The 17,562-nt window shown below is 45.2% G+C and overlaps 1 protein-coding gene across 6 annotated transcripts in view; it reads right to left on the bottom strand.

The window, feature by feature from the left end:
• Positions 1–10,477, bottom strand: part of TWNK (twinkle mtDNA helicase) — an 80,795-nt gene extending 70,318 nt beyond the window's left edge. For 2 of the 6 annotated variants that reach the window (XM_077455319.1, XM_077455318.1), the window contains exons 1-2: positions 10,292–10,466; positions 59–1,578 (exon numbers count right to left, since the gene is read on the bottom strand). In XM_077455319.1, the coding sequence (XP_077311445.1) occupies positions 59–1,352 (1,294 nt within the window). In that variant the 5' untranslated portion in view covers positions 1,353–1,578; positions 10,292–10,466. Of the gene's footprint in view, positions 1–58; positions 1,579–10,291 lie in introns of all 6 variants that reach the window. The other 4 variants (XM_077455320.1, XM_077455321.1, XM_077455323.1 and 1 more) reach the window with 4 other exon arrangements.
• Positions 10,478–17,562: the final 7,085 nt, after the last annotated feature.

The raw sequence follows: 17,562 nt of genomic DNA, 5'->3' as shown, positions 1-17,562 counted from the left end.
TCTGGTTTCCTGGATGTATTCTTATTTATTATTATTATATTATGTTTTTATACTTCACCTGTAAATACTGTCAATTCGCCTTTCCTGTGTCCCTTAAGCAGCTTATTTAATTCTGGAAATCTGTCCCACTTTACTCCAGCGACTTGCTCAGCATTTTCCAGCTGACCAAACACCTCCTCCCTGAGTTGGTGGAATGAAATGATAGACTTGTGACTGGCTGGGAGAGAGCTTTTCAGGATCCTATTTAAATTAAGTCCAAGATTAAGTGCCTGCAGAGGGCTGGGCTGCTGGTCTCCTGGTCGGATCAATGAACACCTCTTAAGGCTGAGTTTTTGAGAAAACAATTTGGACGCCTCCCAGGCACGCAGATCATCACCAAGCCACAGAATAATGCGTTTAAACTGCTCAAGATATGGTAAAAGGACTGGGGGTAAACAGCTTATCCCTCGAGGCAGCGATACTGTGGTTACACCTGTTGCTTGGTGTAAGGCTAAAGAATCTACTTCCCTGCTGGTGATCACAACGTCTGTGTCTTTCTTTCCCATTACAGAAAGGCCAAATAAATTATGATAATGTGAAGGTCGGGGGTAAAAAGTTTCAATGTAACTGACTTTATCATCCGGGCACACAGCTGAGAGTAGTTTCAAACCTTTCACAGTAGAATCCTTTGGGCTATACCATGGAAACAGAAGACTTTTGGTAGGTTGGAAACATTTTACCCCAAACTTCTTCAGTGTAGTATTGTTAATTTTAGAGATGCTGAACATAGCCTTTATAAGCTGAGCATACTCTTCATCAACATCATGAAACCAAACTGCTTTGTTCCAGATCCGGGGCACCTCCATATCATTAAAATGTCTTTCCCCATCCTCAATATCACTGTCCCCCAGGAAGCTGGCCATGGTGTCAGGGTTCAGAATAGAAACATCCTCTTTGCTGAGGAGCTCAATGCTGTCTTTAAAGTCTGCCCAGGTACCTTCAAGCAATGTTTCCTTGCAGAGAAAGCGCCCAGTGGTCTTATCAATGAACAGGTTGTTGCCTTTGCTGCTGGTAAAAGGGCTGGGGACATGCAGGCAGCTGTAGCCATCAATAAAGGAAATGCTCTTTGCCCGGAGGTACTGTCGGATTTCGGTCACAGTCACTGGTGCTACAGGGGCATCCAAGATGGTTAACAGATCTTTCTGAAAGTGCCTACGGGAAACGCTTGCAGAAGAAAGCGTTCCTTTCCAAGCAGTGCCATAATTTAATCTGCTCTTCCCAGCACAGGAAAGGAACGGGTGATCTGTAATCCGGAATGGAGGCCCAGAGACCAGTCTGTAGAAGGCACATCTCATCATCGTGGATGGCAACATGGTTGATTGCACGTAATAATCCTTCTATACCCTATAGAGAGGGCTCAGTCCGTACAATCTCACTTACCATGGTCATTCTACCCAAGCTAACACAAAGGGTTGGTGTCCTCTGCCCATAGTCAAGATTTCAGCTTGACATTGTCATTAAAGTGAAAATGAGACTTCCAGGTTGATAGCAGTGATCATCGTAGAATGAAAGAAGAGCACGACGCATCAATGTTAGCTACTGAAAAACAAAAAGCAAATTTTAGTGCAGGTACACACACACACACGCTTACTAGTCCTTAAATATTGTGGCTGTTTTCGTTTTCTTTAGCTTCTTTTCATTTATTTCCACCTAGTAATCAGTACCGTATTAGGGTGACAAAATGTTTTTGTCTTTATTGTATTTGTGAAGTGTTGTCCCCTTAGAATAAACAGCCATTTGAGCCTACAAAACACCTCCCCTCTTCTCCAAAATATGGAAGTTGGCGGTTGTAAATACAGATAGCAAGGAATGATGCTTCATGATAAACTTCAGCAGAGAACAAAATTGTCAGCTCCTATGATTTCTAGCATGATCAACAGATTTTATTTTTACTCATAGAACAGATATAATAAAATGCTTTCAATGGTATATTTACCAGACCTAAAAGGGGGAAAATAAGAAATGTTCATTGTTAGGATTTACATACAAAATTTCTTCTGCACTATGCCATGTCTTTCCATTCCTCAACCACACACTTATCTGTTATAACTTGCCTCACTCTCTTTCCCTAGCATGTCTTCCTTGCAACACTGGGGTCCTCAGTAAGGATGAGCTCAGGCGTGTTCACATGGACCACTTGCAGAGCCCGCCAGGAAGTCGGTGCAGCGATGCGCTAATCACAGGCAGTGAGACATTTCCCGATCTCTGCAGCCACGCATCAGGGCAAGGTCTCACTGCCTGTGATTAGTGCAGCGCTGCGCCGACTTCCTGGCGGGCTCTGCAAGTGGTCCATGTGAGCACGCCTGAGCTCATCCTTAGTCCTCAATACGATTCCCAATCAGAACACTAGCTGCATGGAGTTTGCATGTCCATCCTGTGATTTTGAGGTTTTCCTCCCACACTCCAAAGATGTGCTCATAGGTTCATTGGCTACTGTCTAAAGTGGCTCTAGTATGTGCATGCATGTGAGGTAGGGACCTTAGGTTGTACGTTCTTTGAAGTCAGGGCAGGATGTGAATGTATAATATGCAAAACCCTGTGTAAATTGTTGCCGCTATATAAATACCTGTACTAAATAAAGTGAGGGAAAAAAGTATTTGATCCCCTGCTGATTTTGAACGTTTGCCCACTGACAAAGGAACGATCAGTCTATAATTTTAATGGTAGGTTTATTTTAACAGTGATAGACAGAACAACAACAAAAATATCCAGAAAATCACATTTAAAAAGTTAAATTGATTTGCATTTTAATGAGTGAAATAATTATTTTATCCCCTATCAATCAGCAAGATTTCTGGCTCCCAGGTTTCTTCTATACAGGTAATGAACTGAGATTAGGAGCACTCTCTTAGAGGGAGTGCTCCTAATCTTAGCTTTTTACCTGTCTAAAAAGACACCTGTCCACAGAAGCAATCACTCAATTGGATTCCAATCTCTCCACCTTTGCCAAGACCTAAGAGCTGTCCAAGGATGTCAGGGACAAGATTGTAGACCTACACAGGGCTGGAATGGGCTACAAGATCATTGCAAAGCAGCTTGGCGAGAAGGTGACAACAGTTGGTGTGATTATTCGCAAATGGAAGAAACAAAACTATCAATCTCCCTCAGTCTGGGGCTCCATGCAAGGACTCACCTTGTGGAGTTTCAATGATCATGAGAACGGTGAGGAATCAGCCCAGAACTACACGGGATAATCTCGTCAATGATCACAAGGCAGCTGGGACCATAGTCACCAAGAAAACAATTGGTAACACACTACGCTATGAAGGACTGAAACCCTGCAGTGACCGCAAGGTCCCCCTGCTCCAGAAAGCAGAAAGTTTGCTAATGAACATGTGAATGCTTCTGAGGATAACTGGGTGAAAGTGTTGTGGTCAGAGGAGCCCAAAATCGAGCTTTTTGGCATCAACTCAACTCACCTTGTTTGGAGGAGGAATGCTGCCTATGACCCTAAGAACACCATCCCCACCGTCAAACATGGAGGTGGAAACATTATGCTTTGGGGGTGTTTTTCTGCTAAGGGGACAGGACAACGTCACAGCATCAAAGGGACAATGGACGGGGCCATGTACCAAATCTTGGACGAGAACCTACTTCCCTCAGCCAGGGCATTGAAAATGGGTCATGGGTGGGTATTCCAGCATGACAATGATCCAACACACACAGCCAAGGCAACAAATGAGTGGCTCACGAGGAAGCACATTATGGACCTGAAGTGACCTAGCCAGTCTCCAGAACTTAATCCCATAGAACAGGGGTTGACAAATTTGCTTGGAATCTAGGAGCCAGCTAAAAAAGTTAGGAGCCGGGTCCGTGACGGCGATCCGGACCTGTCCCTGGCCTGACATGGAGACAAGTGAGGGGAAGATAGCCCCAAGCCCCCCACCTGTCTCCAAGTCATTGCCCCCCATAGCTCTTAGAGGGACATTTTTTTTTTTTTTTTCAAATGACAATTTTTTTTTTAAATTGCATTTTAGTGTAAATATGAGATGTGAGGTCTCTCTGACCCCAGATCTCATATACAAGAGGACCTGTCATGCTTTTTTCTATTACAAGGGATTTTTACATTCCTTGTAATAGGAACAAAAGTGACACACATTTTTTTTTTTTTTTTTTTTTAAAGAACAGTGAAAAAAATAAAAATAAAAGTTAAAATAAAAAAAAAATATTTTAAACGCGCCCTGTCCCGCCAAGCTTGCGTGCAGAAGCGAACGCATATATGAAAGCGGTGTTCAAACCACACATGTGAGGTATCGCTGCGATCGGTAGAGTGAGAGCAATAATTCTAGCCCCAGACCTCCTCTGTAACTTAAAAAGTGCAACCTGTAGAATTTTTTAAATGTCGCCTATGGAGATTTTAAAGGGTAAAAGTTTGTCGCCATTCGATGAGCGGGCGCAATTTTGAAGCATGACATGTTTGGTATCGATTTACTCGACGCAACATTATCTTTCACAATATTAAAAAAAATTGGGCTAACTTTACTGTCTTATTTTTTTTTTTTTTATTAAATACATTTTCCCCAAAAAAGTGCGCTTGTAAGTCCGCTGTGCAAATACGGTGTGACAGACAGTATTGCAACGACCACCATTTTATTCTCTAGGGTGTTAGAATAAAATATATATATAATTTTTAGGGGTTCTGAGTAAAGGGAAGAAAGATAGGCTGGCAGGCAGGGAAAATTAGGATTACATCCATTAGCATTGCTGGTTGTAATTCCAACGGCCACCACAAGAGGGCGCCAGATTACAGAAGGAACCATAGGATCGTAGAAGGCCTCAAAGCCGGGGGCTAAATTACCGGCCGGCGGCGGCGCGGCCCGACGCGATCGCGCCGGGGGGGGGGGGGCCACGGAGACAGCATACCCCCAGCTGTGCTGCCCCAGGCGCCAGGTCTGGAATTCTAGTCGCAAATGCGACCGGGCGCCCGGGTTTTGTCGAGCCCTGCCATAGAAAATATGTAGAGGGAGCTGAAGGTTCGAGTTAAATGTCAGCCTCAAAACCTTAATGACTTGGAGAGGATCTGCAAAGAGGAGTGGGACAAAACCTGGGGGCCAACTACAACAGGGCTTGACAAACCCCGGGCGCCAGGTCGCATTTGCGACTAGAATTAGCGACCTGGCGCAGCACAGCTGGGGGGTATCCTGTCTCCGTGCACACCCCCCTCCCCCCGGTGTGATCGCGTTGGGCCACGCCGCCGTCGGCCAGTAATTGAGGCCGTGGCTTTGAGGCCTTCTGCGGTTCTATTCTTCCTTCTGGAATCTGGCGCCCTCTTGTGGTGGCCGTTGGTATGACAACCACCAATGCTAATGGAGCTCACCTTGCCTGTTTTCACTGCCCGCCTATCTCCTTCCATTTACTTAGAACCCCTAAACATTATATATATTTTTTATTCTAACACCCTAGAGAATAAAATGGCGGTCATTGCAATACTGTATGTCACACTGTATTTGCGTACAAGCACACTTTTTTGGGGAACAATAAGACAACAGTAATGTTAGCCCAATTTTTTATATTGTGAAAGATAATGTTACGCCGAGTAAATTGATACCCGACAGGTCACGCTTCGAAATTGCGTCCACTCGTGGAGTGGCGACAAACATTTACCCTTTAAAATCTCCATAGGCGACGTTTAAAAAAAATTCTACAGGTTGCATGTTTTGAGTTACAGAGGCGCGTCTAGGGCAGTGATGGCGAACCTTGTCACCCCAGATGTTTTGGAACTACATTTCCCATGATGTTCATGCACTCTGCAATGTAGTTCAGCATCATGGGAAATGTAGTTCCAAAACTAGGGCTAGAATTATTGCTCTCACTCTACCAATCACGGGGATACCTCACGTGTGGTTTGAACACCACTTTCATATGTGGGTGCTACTCCCGTATGCGTTCGCTTTGGCACACAAGCTTGGCGGGACAGGGCATGATTAACATTTTTTTTTCTTATTTGTTTTAACTTTTTTTTTTTCACTGTTCTTTTTTTTTTTTTTAATGGCACTTTTATTCCATTTACAAGGAATGTAAAAATCCCTTGTAATAGAAAAAAGCATGACAGGTCCTCTTAAATATGTTATCTGGTGTCAGAGAGACCTCAGATCTCATATTTACACTAAAATGCAATTAAAATTTTTTTGGTCATTTGAAATAAATAAATAAATATATAAAATGTCCCTCTAAGAGCTCTGGGCAATGACTTGGAGGGGGGGCGGCGCTATCTTCCCCTCACTCGACTCCATGTCAGGCCAGGGACAGGTCCGGATCGCCGTTACCGACCTGGCTCCTAACTGTTTTAGCTGGCTCCTAGATTCCAAGCAAATTTGTCAAGCCCTGAACTACAAGAAACGCCCGACCTCTGATTGCCAACAAGGTTTTTTCCACTAAGTACCATGTCATGTTTTTTTATTCAGCAAAGAGAGAGAGAAAAAAAAAAAAGCACATTAACATAACTTTAAGGGCTAGTTTACACTTGCTTCAAATACGCTTTGTTGAAGCTCTCTGAACGCCAGTCAAAGCTCCTATCACTAAATACAATGGTTAGCTTATAGTCCTGTTTACACCTTGCTTTTGCTTGGTGATTTGATGAGGCTTCAAGCAAGCTTTTCCATAGACTTCTATGGAGGCTTTGAAGCACCACTAAAGCTACATGGGGTACAATGTTTAAAGCAAAGTCAAAGCAAAAGCAAGGCGTAAACAGGACTGTAAGTTAGCCATTTTATTTAGTGACAGCGTTCAGAGAGTTTTAACACATCCTGTCTGGAGCCTTGTTTTGAAGCAAGTGTAAACTAGCCGTTAATGTGTGAAGCCGAAGCAAGTGTAAATGAGCCCTTAAGGGTAATGCCATTTTTGGTGAGATACTCTTAAGGGGATACAGACCATGCCACTTTCCTCTTCAGAACCCTGCAGCTGCTGCTTTATAATTCTGAAATCACTCTCATTCACACTCAATTTGCAGATGGACACGAACAACTATTACTTTTGAACAGCAAAAGGAATCCGCAACAAAGTTTGTTAAAATCCCTGCAATGTACATAGATCACCCAGAGCGGAAGGTCTTTTTCTCAACGAAAGTGGAGTTACTCTTTAAGCCCACTCTGCCCGATTCATAACAGTCCTGCTACTTCTTTTCCAACTGTCAAGCTTAATTCCTTAACTCAGTGATGGCGAACCTTGGCACCCCAGATGTTTTGGAACTACATTTCCCATGCTGCTCATGCACTCTGCCGTGTAATTGAGCATCATGGGAAATGTAGTTCCAAAACATCTGGGGTGCCAAGGTTCACCATCACTGCCTTAACCTCTAGAGCAGGGATATGTAATTAGTGGACCTCCAGCTGTTGCAGAACCACAAGTCCCATGAGGCATAGCAAGACTGACAGCCACAAGCATGACACGCAGAGGCATGAAGGCCTTGTATTTTTACTAGGGGTGCACCGAATGGGTTTTTTGGTGCCGAAACCGATACCGAAAATGAAAAATACACTAGGCCGGAAACCGAAACCGATACCGAAACAGCACCGATACTGAAAATGACTGTTTTTAAAAAATATTTTCATACAGCAGATGGTCAGAGACTGGGGACATATTACAGGAGCTGGTCAGAGACTGCAGACATGATACAGGAGCTGGTCAGAGACTGCAGACATGATACAGGAGATGGTCAGAGACTGCAGACATGATACAGGAGATGGTCAGAGACTGCAGACATGGTACAGGAGCTGGTCAGAGACTGCAGGCATGGTACAGGAGATGGTCAGAGACTGCAGACATGGTACAGGAGATGGTCAGAGACTGCAGACATGGTACAGGAGATGGTCAGAGACTGCAGACATGGTACAGGAGATGGTCAGAGACTGCAGACATGGTACAGGAGATGGTCAGAGACTGCAGACATGGTACAGGAGATGGTCAGAGACTGCAGACATGGTACAGGAGATGGTCAGAGGCTGCAGACATGGTACAGGAGATGGTCAGAGGCTGCAGACATGATACAGGAGCTGGTCAGAGACTGCAGGCATGCTACAGGAGATGGTCAGAGACTGCAGACATAGTACAGGAGATGGTCAGAGACTGGGGATATGGTACAGGAGCTGGTCAGAGACTGCAGGCATGGTACAGGAGCTGGTCAGAGACTGCAGACATGGTACAGGAGATGATCAGAGACTGCAGATATGGTACAGGAGATCAAAGCAGCCTCACCAGTTCCCCCTCAGATGCAGCCTGCCTGATAAAAATACATGCACAGTGTTTTGTTCACACCATGCAGTCAGTTTCCGGTGTGGAAACTGACTGCATGGTGTGAACTAGAGCCATTGGAATACATGGAAAACACTGTGCATGCATTTTGTGCAAAAAAAATAAATAAATAAATAAAGCACACGGAACTGCATCTGGTGTGAACTGGCCCCAAGCAAGCTACCTGGTTCCGTTCCAACAGACTTCTATTGGGAATGCTCATATCATTACCTCTACTAGCAATAACTTAACCCTTCCCCATTCTATCACATGGCGATAAAAACCTAGCCGGGTCAAAATAAAGATTTTTTTTTTTTTATATGGTCAATAAAGTGAGTACAGCCTTTGTCCTGTGACCTGGTTTATATAGCATGGCTCCATTCACACAATTGGCCAGAGGTAGATAGTTTCAGAGGCAAACAAATGACTTTTGGATGCAGCAGCACTGTGGGCACAAAAAAAATTGATTTAGCTGCGGACAAAACTCTGCGATGCTTGCCCTGGGCACACTCTTTCCCCCTTATGCAGTGTCTAAATGCAGCCTTACCCATGCCCAGATCTGTGCGGTGATCTCCGTGGCACGGAGCTGTGCATTGAATTGCCCGGGCGGCTGCAGTAACAATGTCCCGCCTCCTGTAATCACGTCACGCTGATTCAATGTCCCGCCATTGGATCAGTGTACCGTCTGTCACAGGAGGCAGGACATTGTTACTGCAGCCGCCCGGGAAATTCAATGCACAGCTCCGTGACACACGGAGATCACCGCACTGTCGGGCGGGACGAAAGGAGGACAGAGGACTGGGGACGAGCCAGGAAAACACCCGTGCAATGGGCGGCACCAGGGGGCGGAGCCCCGCACAGGCCCCGTCCCCATTTTCGGCAAGATTTTCCTTTCGGCATTTTGCCGAAAACACCATTTTCGGCCGATATGTTTCGGCGGCCGAAATTTCGGTGCATCCCTAATTTTTACAACAGCTGGAGGTCCGCTAATTGCATATCCCTGCCCTAGAGCCACCACCCAGGGTCTGCTCTGCAGAGAAATTAACGTAATAATGGAGTGTCTGCCAAAAGTGAGGTAGGTGAGCCATGCAGACAATCCGCCGACATGTCACATGAACAGTGAAGGAGGCCACATGGGAAGTCGGGGGACAGAAGAAATCAGTCACTTTTGGGTGGCCGCAATGATCAGAGGTCTGGATAAAGCTGGAGGTGGGCGGACACCCTGTGACTACGTGATCTCCCTACAGGACAGATCCCAGGTACTGGCTGAGCTAATCATATAAGGAAAAACAGAGGCAAAGGATATATATTTTTATTTCCATAGCAAGTGATGACAGACGGGGTAGTGTCCCCCCCCCCCCCAATCCAGACCCTGTGTATATTAGAACTGTGAACATGGCAGGATTAAGAAGGGGCAGTGCCAACTAAGGATGAGCTCTGGCGTGTTCGCACTGCCCACGTGCAGAGCCCACCAGGAAGTTGGTGCAGCGCTGCGCTAATCCCAGGCAGTGAGAAATTGCCCCGATGTGCGGCGGAAGAGATCGGGAAATGCCTGTGATTAGCGCAGAGCTGCGCCGACTTCCTGGGGGGCTCTGCATGTGGGCAGTGCGAACACGCCGGAGCTCATCCTTAATGGGCAGCAATGCTCCCTGTTATTTAAAGTACCATAAAGAAATAATTTATTGTTGTATTAATTATGTACATAGCGGTAACAATTGACACAGTGCTTGTGGTATATTATACAGTCACATCAGTCCCTGTCCTCACATACACATCCCCAGGCCAATCTATACAAGAGGTAATGAACCGATCAGCACGTCTTTGGCGTGTGGGAGGAAAACAAGGTAATCATAGGGAGAGCATGCAAACTCCATGCAGACATTGCCCTTGTAGCAGCCTGTAATGTTTTGCAATAAATACACAACACAGCATCGTGATAATGTCCTAAGAAACGTGCAACCCCAAATGTCATCATCATCACCCTCAATGTGTATCACTATCTCCTCCGCTCCACATTTCTCACCTCCTCCCCTTTGTTGTGTGCCTTTCATCAGTGCAATGTTCCTCTCCGTACTCCCCGGCCGTGCTCTGCTCTATACACACCTCGTGTTTACATTCCAGACACTAGAGAACTCCTCAATGACATCTAACATGCAGTCCACAACCCCGCCATGCTCTCATAACACAACTTCCGTTTCCGGTGAACAGTGAAAGACGGTTGTCAGGTTAGGTAACCTGTCGGAATTGGCGTTCCGTCGCCGCCATCTTGCTACACCCCACACGCTTCCATAGTTTTTAAAATGTAACATCTGAACAGTCAGACGGAGTTCTAAGTGATGTATTTCACTATATAAACTCATTATACTGTTAAAAAAAAGTGTAAAATGCAAATGTGGGTGTCTGCTTTCCCCGTTCTCAGTGTATCCTTACTATGGAGGAGTGCAGGAGCGCAGGGTGTAGCAAGATGGGGGCGACGAAATGTCACTTTAATTAACCTCGTTTTTTCAGAAGCAAAAAAATGGGTTCAGACGCAAACCTTTTGCACGTTTTCGCTTTATAAGCGTTTTTAAAGGTGACCTATTTTTTTTACATTAAAAATCTCAAAAATGATGGCAAATGATGAAAAACCATTAAAAAAATATTTTAAACAATTGCAATTGCAAGTGGACAATCCACAACTTGTGGCAAGTGACATGGCAGGTGGCAAGTGGACAATCCACAACTTGTGGCAGGTGAAGTGGCAAGTGACGTGGCAAGTGGACAATCCACAACTTGTGGCAGGTGACGTGGCAAGTGGACAATCCACAACTTGTGGCAGGTGGCGTGGCAAGTGACATGGCAGGTGACGTGGCAATTGGCAATCCACAACTTGTGGCAGGTGACATGGCAAGTGGACAATCCACAACTTGTGCCAAGTGACGTGGCAAGTGGACAATCCACAACTTGTGCCAAGTGACGTGGCAAGTGGACAATCCACAACTTGTGCCAAGTGACGTGGCAGGTGACATGGTAAGTGACGTGGCAAGTGGACAATCCACAACTTGTGGCAGGTGACGTGGCAAGTGGACAATCCACAACTTGTGGCAAATGACGTGGCAATTGATGTGGCAAGTGACGTGGCAGCTGACGTGGCAAGTGGACAATCCACAACTTGTGGCAAGTGACGTGGCAAGTGGACAATCCACAACTTGTGGCAAGTGACGAGGCAGGTGACATGGTAAGTGACGTGGCAAGTGGACAATCCACAACTTGTGGCAGGTGACGTGGCAGGTGACGTTGCAAGTGATGTGGCAGGTGACGTGGCAAGTGGACAATCCACAACTTGTGCCAGGTGATGTGGCAAGTCACGTGGCAAGTGGACAATCCACAACTTGTGGCTGGTGACGTGGCAAGTGGACAATCCACAACTTATGGCAGGTGACGTGGCAAGTGACACGCTAAATACAAGTACACTGCTGCTCTCACAGCTGCTGCTACTCACTCTGGTCTCACAAAATGGCTGAAATAGTTAATACTGTTTTTTTGAGCTTGGGGAGGGTCTATGATAGCTTAACTAAACGCTTCTAGAAGCAAACGCGGTAAAACGCCGCTAAATCGCGGTAAAAATTGCGTCAAAACAGGCGTTTCTAAACGCCGGTTTCAGCTTTTAAAAACATGTGTCCAGCAGAGTTCGCACCGGCGTCTCGTGTGCATGAAGCCTTAGTTTAGTTTTGAGGAGCAAGTCTGCGGTTCGCTGTGTGCTTGTTCATTAGCATCCTCTGGTGTCCTTTTATGAAGCAGTGAAATCTATGAGATCCCAGCTTCATAAACTGCCCATTACTGTGTCATTCAATGAGGATTCTCAGGGGGTGGAGATAATCGGCGGGAGAACAAGTTCAAACACTTCTCCCCCGATTATCTCTGGTTTATAAACTGTTTATGGACTGTGATCAGCGGCGATCCTCTGGATCTCCACTGATCACTGCTTCATAAACGGACACCTCTGTGTACTTTTATAATAAAAAGTATCAAAATATAATGTCATGGGTAGACAGCTCCACCCCTTTAACCATTTCAGCCCGGATGGTTTTACCCATTTCCTAACCAGGCCATTTGTTGCGAAACAGCACTGTATTACTTTACTGACAATTGTGCGGTCGCGTGATGCAGCACCCAGATAAAATTGATTTCCCCACAAATAGAACTTTCTTCTGGTGGTATTTGGTCGCCTTTGCGATTTTTATTTTTTGCGAAGTAAACAAAAAAAAGACAGGCAATTTTGAAAAAAAAATAAATAAATATATATATATATATATATATATATATCATTTTTTTTTTTTTTTCTGCTATAAAACAAATCCAACAAAAAAAAAGTAAAAAAAAAAAAAAAAAATGTCTTCATCAATTTAGGCCAATATGTGTTCTTCTACATATTTTGGGTGAAAAAAATCCCAGTAAGCGTTTGATTGGTTTGTGCAAAAGTTATCGTGTCTACAAACTATGGGATATGTTCATGGAATTGTTATTTATTTTACTAGTAATTATAGCGGGACTGCGATATTGCGACGGACAAATCGGACACTTCTAGGGGAACACATGGATCCTCGTCCTTGCTTTACAGGATCCATGCCTTCCCTACTGACAGAAAGGCAATCTGCCTTGTTTACATAGGGAGACTGCCTATCTGCCTGTGTAACAAACGATCGGCAGGTGCTGGCGGACATCGAGTCTGTGGTTCCCGCCGATCAGCTCCAACTATATATAATCACAGTGGGAGCGAGGCACCAGCAGCGCACTTTTGTGCCCGCTACTCGGATGTGTAGGATGACCTAGCTGTAAAACTGCTATTGAGTGGTCTGAAGTGGTTAAAGGAAAACTACACTGAATCTGAGCACCACACACCAAACACACTAATTACATTTTTTTTTATATTCAATGCAAACACCCTCATCCATCCGTGTCTCCAAGCATTATTTTGTTGAGAAATCACTTTGGAAAACACCCCCATAGTATTTCTAGACATAATTAAGGGCAGATGTAGCATTTACTTCCTAAAATCCATCTACCCTTAGCTCAAGCATGCAGGCAGGAGAATGTGCTCAGATGAGAAAAACGCTCCTCCTCTCTAGAGGACTCCTGGGATGTATGACATCATTTGCCTAGGCCTGGAAACCAGAAAGTAACCAAAGAAATTAAAAATAAATAAAACGTTTAACACAAGTAAACAGGATATAATTTCTCATGTATTTACTAATGCTATGAGGCATGAGGATTAAAACTAGTCAATGCTGACAGAGAGTGAAGTTCCAATTTTACACAGCAGCTGGGGGGGGCGGTGGTACAAATAGGTGGTTGATTTTTTTTATTGTTTTTTAAATGCTGTTCCCCCTCACCAACCACTTACCTACAAGTGGACATGACATAACCGCTTAGGTGAATACATATTGCCATGGCATTACCACCTTCTGGCAACATACTTAAAAGAGAAGTATGTGGTTTGGGCCTTTTTTTTTTTAGACTAATACTTACCTAGGTGGATTTAGTATGGGTCTGATGCTGCATCTGTCCCCGGCACCTCTGCACTGAGAACCAAGCGATCGAACACTGCCGATCCCTTGGTTCTGACAGCTTCTTTTTTTTTTTTAAAGCCCATGGCATGTGAAACACACTCGAAAACTTCACCCGCTGCCCAAAAAAATGTGCACACACATAAGGAGTGAAACACAAAAAAGTGCAACGAGTACACAAGCCCTCTGAAATCAGAGGGCCTTGCCCTGAATCCCCCGGGCGTTAGGCTCCTGACAGGGACAAGGGTACGTAAAACTTGGTCCATCTGTCCAAAACCAGATGGACCCCTTTCTTTGGAAGGTCTGCCGAAACAGAACCACCCAAGTATGAGGTGAAGAGAGAATTTGAACTAAGCCAGAAGGCCATGTCTCCCCGGACTTTCAGGGCAGGCCCGAGGACCTGCTACCCTACTCATCACATGTGCAAGTGACAAACAAAGGTAGTAACGTAATAAATAAAGAAAGTGGGGGAGAAGGAAGTAGAGGAGAGTGAAAAAGTGGCCATTGTGCAATACAATGGCCAGGCCCCTCCGACCAGGAATAAAAAATTCCTCCGGTCCCAGCCAAAAGGCCTGGCCCAGGAGGCAGGTGCTAAAAAAGCGCGTATATGGTGCAGTGACCGTGGTGCCTGAAATCAAAGTGACCCTCACTCACAGTGATTTTTCGGCACCCCTGGACTGCCACTCCATGGGCACATACACCATAGGCTTTCAGGACCGTCCTGACCAACAGCCCAGGCCACAGCAGCCCCCACTCCAGTCAGGAAGGCATGAAGTTCAGGGAGCTTGGTGAAAGCCCAGACCTCAACAAGCTCAAACCCTCACTCCCATCACTCCTACCTAATTACATTCAGAGATACTAAGTGTTCCTCCCCTGCATGCAGAAGAGGACCCGGTTCTCTCATTAAAAACTGTCCGGAGCTAGAGCTACCCCGATCTAGGCCAGAAGGCCAGGGACCCAACTCTCTAGGGTCTGACCACGTGCAGCACACATCCCCATCAGGAGCACCCTTCCAGACAGCTCAGACTCGGCCCGCTGGCACCATCATGGATGCCCAGACACCAGCACTGCCGAACCGCCCTTCCAGGTCCAATGACACTATTGGATTTTGCATGTGTCCTCCTCAAACTCAGTTCTGACAGCTCCCCGAGCAGAGAGAGCTGCAGACTGTCAGTCACAGCTCTCTGCTCTGCCCCCTCCTCGCTCAGGGGGCGGCTGGCTCAGGCTCTCAGCAGCTTGTTGAGAGCCTGAGCCAGGTATCGGTCCAGGCACCTGGTGGATCCAGACTTTGATGGGATGACGCGGTGCCTGGACCAACTTCTGTGATGTCAGCGGAGAGCGATTTTCAGCCCGATCTTTGCTAAAAACGGGTCACAGGAGTGCAAAACGAATTGCACTCCTGTGATCCATAGGAGAAGCCCAGCCAAACAAGCTTTGGCTATACTTCTTAAGTGTAAAATACAGCTGGAGGGTGTCATTCACAACGCAGCATGTCACCAGCCTCCTCCAACCTTTAAAGTCAATAGGATCAGGAGTAGGGATGAGCCGAACACCCCCCGGTTCGGTTCGCACCAGAACATTCGAACGGACCCCAAATTTGTACAAATGTTAGAACCCCATTGAAGTCTATGGGACTCGAACGTTCGAAATGAAAAGTGTTAATTTTAACGGCTAATATGCAAGATACTGTCCTAAAAAGGGTTTGGGGACCTGGCTCCTGTCCCAGGGGACATGGGTCAATGCAAAAAAAACTTTTAAAAACGGCCGTTTTGGAGGGAGCACTGATTTTAATGACGATTAAAGTGAAAAAAAAAAAGTTAAATATTCATTTAAATATCGTGCCTGGGGGGTGTCTGTAGTATGCCTGTGAAGTTCCACGTGTTTCCCGTGTTTAGAACAGTCCCTGCACAAAATGACATTAAACGGAAATAACGTCATTTAAAGCTGCTTGCGGTTTTAATGTCATATCTGGTTCCTGCAATATGGTTGAAAATCATTGAGAAAAATGGCATGGGTAGCCCTCCCTGCCCATTACCAGCCCCTTTGGGTCTTGTACGCATATTAACCACTTGTGGACCGCCTAACGGGGATGTACGTCCTTTTTTTGAAGAGGGATATCTCGGTAACGGCAGCAGCTGCTGCCACAACCGAGATATCCATCTCTTCAGGCGGCGGTCGGCTGTACGATAACGGTGGTCTCCGCGGCGGATTCGCCGCGAGATCACCGCTATCGGCGGCGGGAGAGGTGCCACCCCCCCCTCCCGCCGCCCTCCCGCACCTTCCGCCGCTTACCGGAGCCGTCGGTAGCGGCGGAGGCGATCGGGTCCTCTTCCTAGCTGGGCATAGAGACAAGTGAGGCTAAGATGGCCCCCACTCATCTCTATACCATAGGAGGGCGGCAGCGACGTCAAAACGTCACTTCCGCCCATACCTCTTAAAGGTATATTTTTTTTTAAATGTCAGATTTTCTTTTTTTCTTTTCTTTTTTTTTTTTTTGCATTTTAGCCCAAATATGAGATCTGAGGACCTTTTGACCCCCGATCTCATATTTAAGAGGACCTGTCATGCTTTTTTCTATTACAAGGGATGTTTACATTCCTTGTAATAGGAATAAAAGTGATCCATTTTTTTTTTTTAAAACAGTGTAAAAATAAATAAAATCAATTAAAATAAATAAGAATTATTTTTTTTTTTTTAAAAACACCCCGTCACGACGAGCTTGCGCACAGAAGCAGGCGCATACGTGAGTAGCGCCCGCATATGAAAACGGTGGTCAAACCACACATGTGAGGTATCGCCGCGATCGGTAGAGCGAGAGCAATAATTCTAGCCCTAGACCTCCTCTGTAACGCAAAAAATGCAACCTGTAGAATTTTTTAAATGTCGCTTATGGAGATTTTTGAGGCTAAAAGTTTGACGCCATTCCACGAGCGGGCGCAATTTTGAAGCGTGACATGTTGGGTATCAATTTACTTGGCATACCATTATCTTTCACAATATAAAAAAAAAATTGGGCTAATTTTACTGTTGTCTTATTTTTTTATTCCAAAAAGTGCATTTTTAAAAAAAAAAGTGCGCTTGTAAGACCGCTGCGCAAATACGGTGTAAGAAAAAGTATTTCAATGACCGCCATTTTATTCTCTAGGGTGTTAGAAAAAAAACAATATAAAATGTTTGGGAGTTCTAAGTAATTTTCTAGCAAAAAAAACAGTTTTAAACATGAAAACACCAAGTCTGAAAAAGAGGCCTGGTCCTTAAGTGGTTAAGGGGAACCCCGTACCCATATTAAAAAAAGGAAATACGTGTGGCCCCCAGGCCCTATATACAGGCGGTGCAAACAAGACAGGGACTGTGTAGGTTTGTTGTGTTAAGTTGAATCTGTTTGTAATTTTCAACCGGTACATTTTTAAAGTAAAAAAAAACTATTTTTAAGCTTTTTGGAAAACATAGGGAAGGGTTATCACCCCTGTATAATTTGTTTTGCCGTCCGTCTTTTTCAGAGCACGCAGACAGCACGCACAATCTCCTAACACTGAATGAAAGCTCTATTTAAAACGAGCAAGATATTTAGCTATATAGGTGGATATAGTGGTGTATACTGCGTTCAGTGCACGCAGACAGCACGCACAATCTCCTAGCACTGACTGACAGCTCTATTATAAAAGATAGATATATCGCTAGATATATAGGTGAATATAGCGGTGTATACTGCGGTCAGGGCACGCAGACAACAACCACTACAGAAGAG

The sequence above is a fragment of the Lithobates pipiens genome, unplaced genomic scaffold (genome assembly GCF_037356315.1).
Source record: "Lithobates pipiens isolate NorthernLeopardFrog02 unplaced genomic scaffold, aLitPip1_a1.2 Scaffold_25, whole genome shotgun sequence".
In the NCBI taxonomy this organism is placed as follows: Eukaryota; Metazoa; Chordata; class Amphibia; order Anura; family Ranidae; genus Lithobates; species Lithobates pipiens.
Note: the sequence above shows the minus strand (reverse complement) of the source record. Positions and strands in the feature narration are given on the sequence as shown.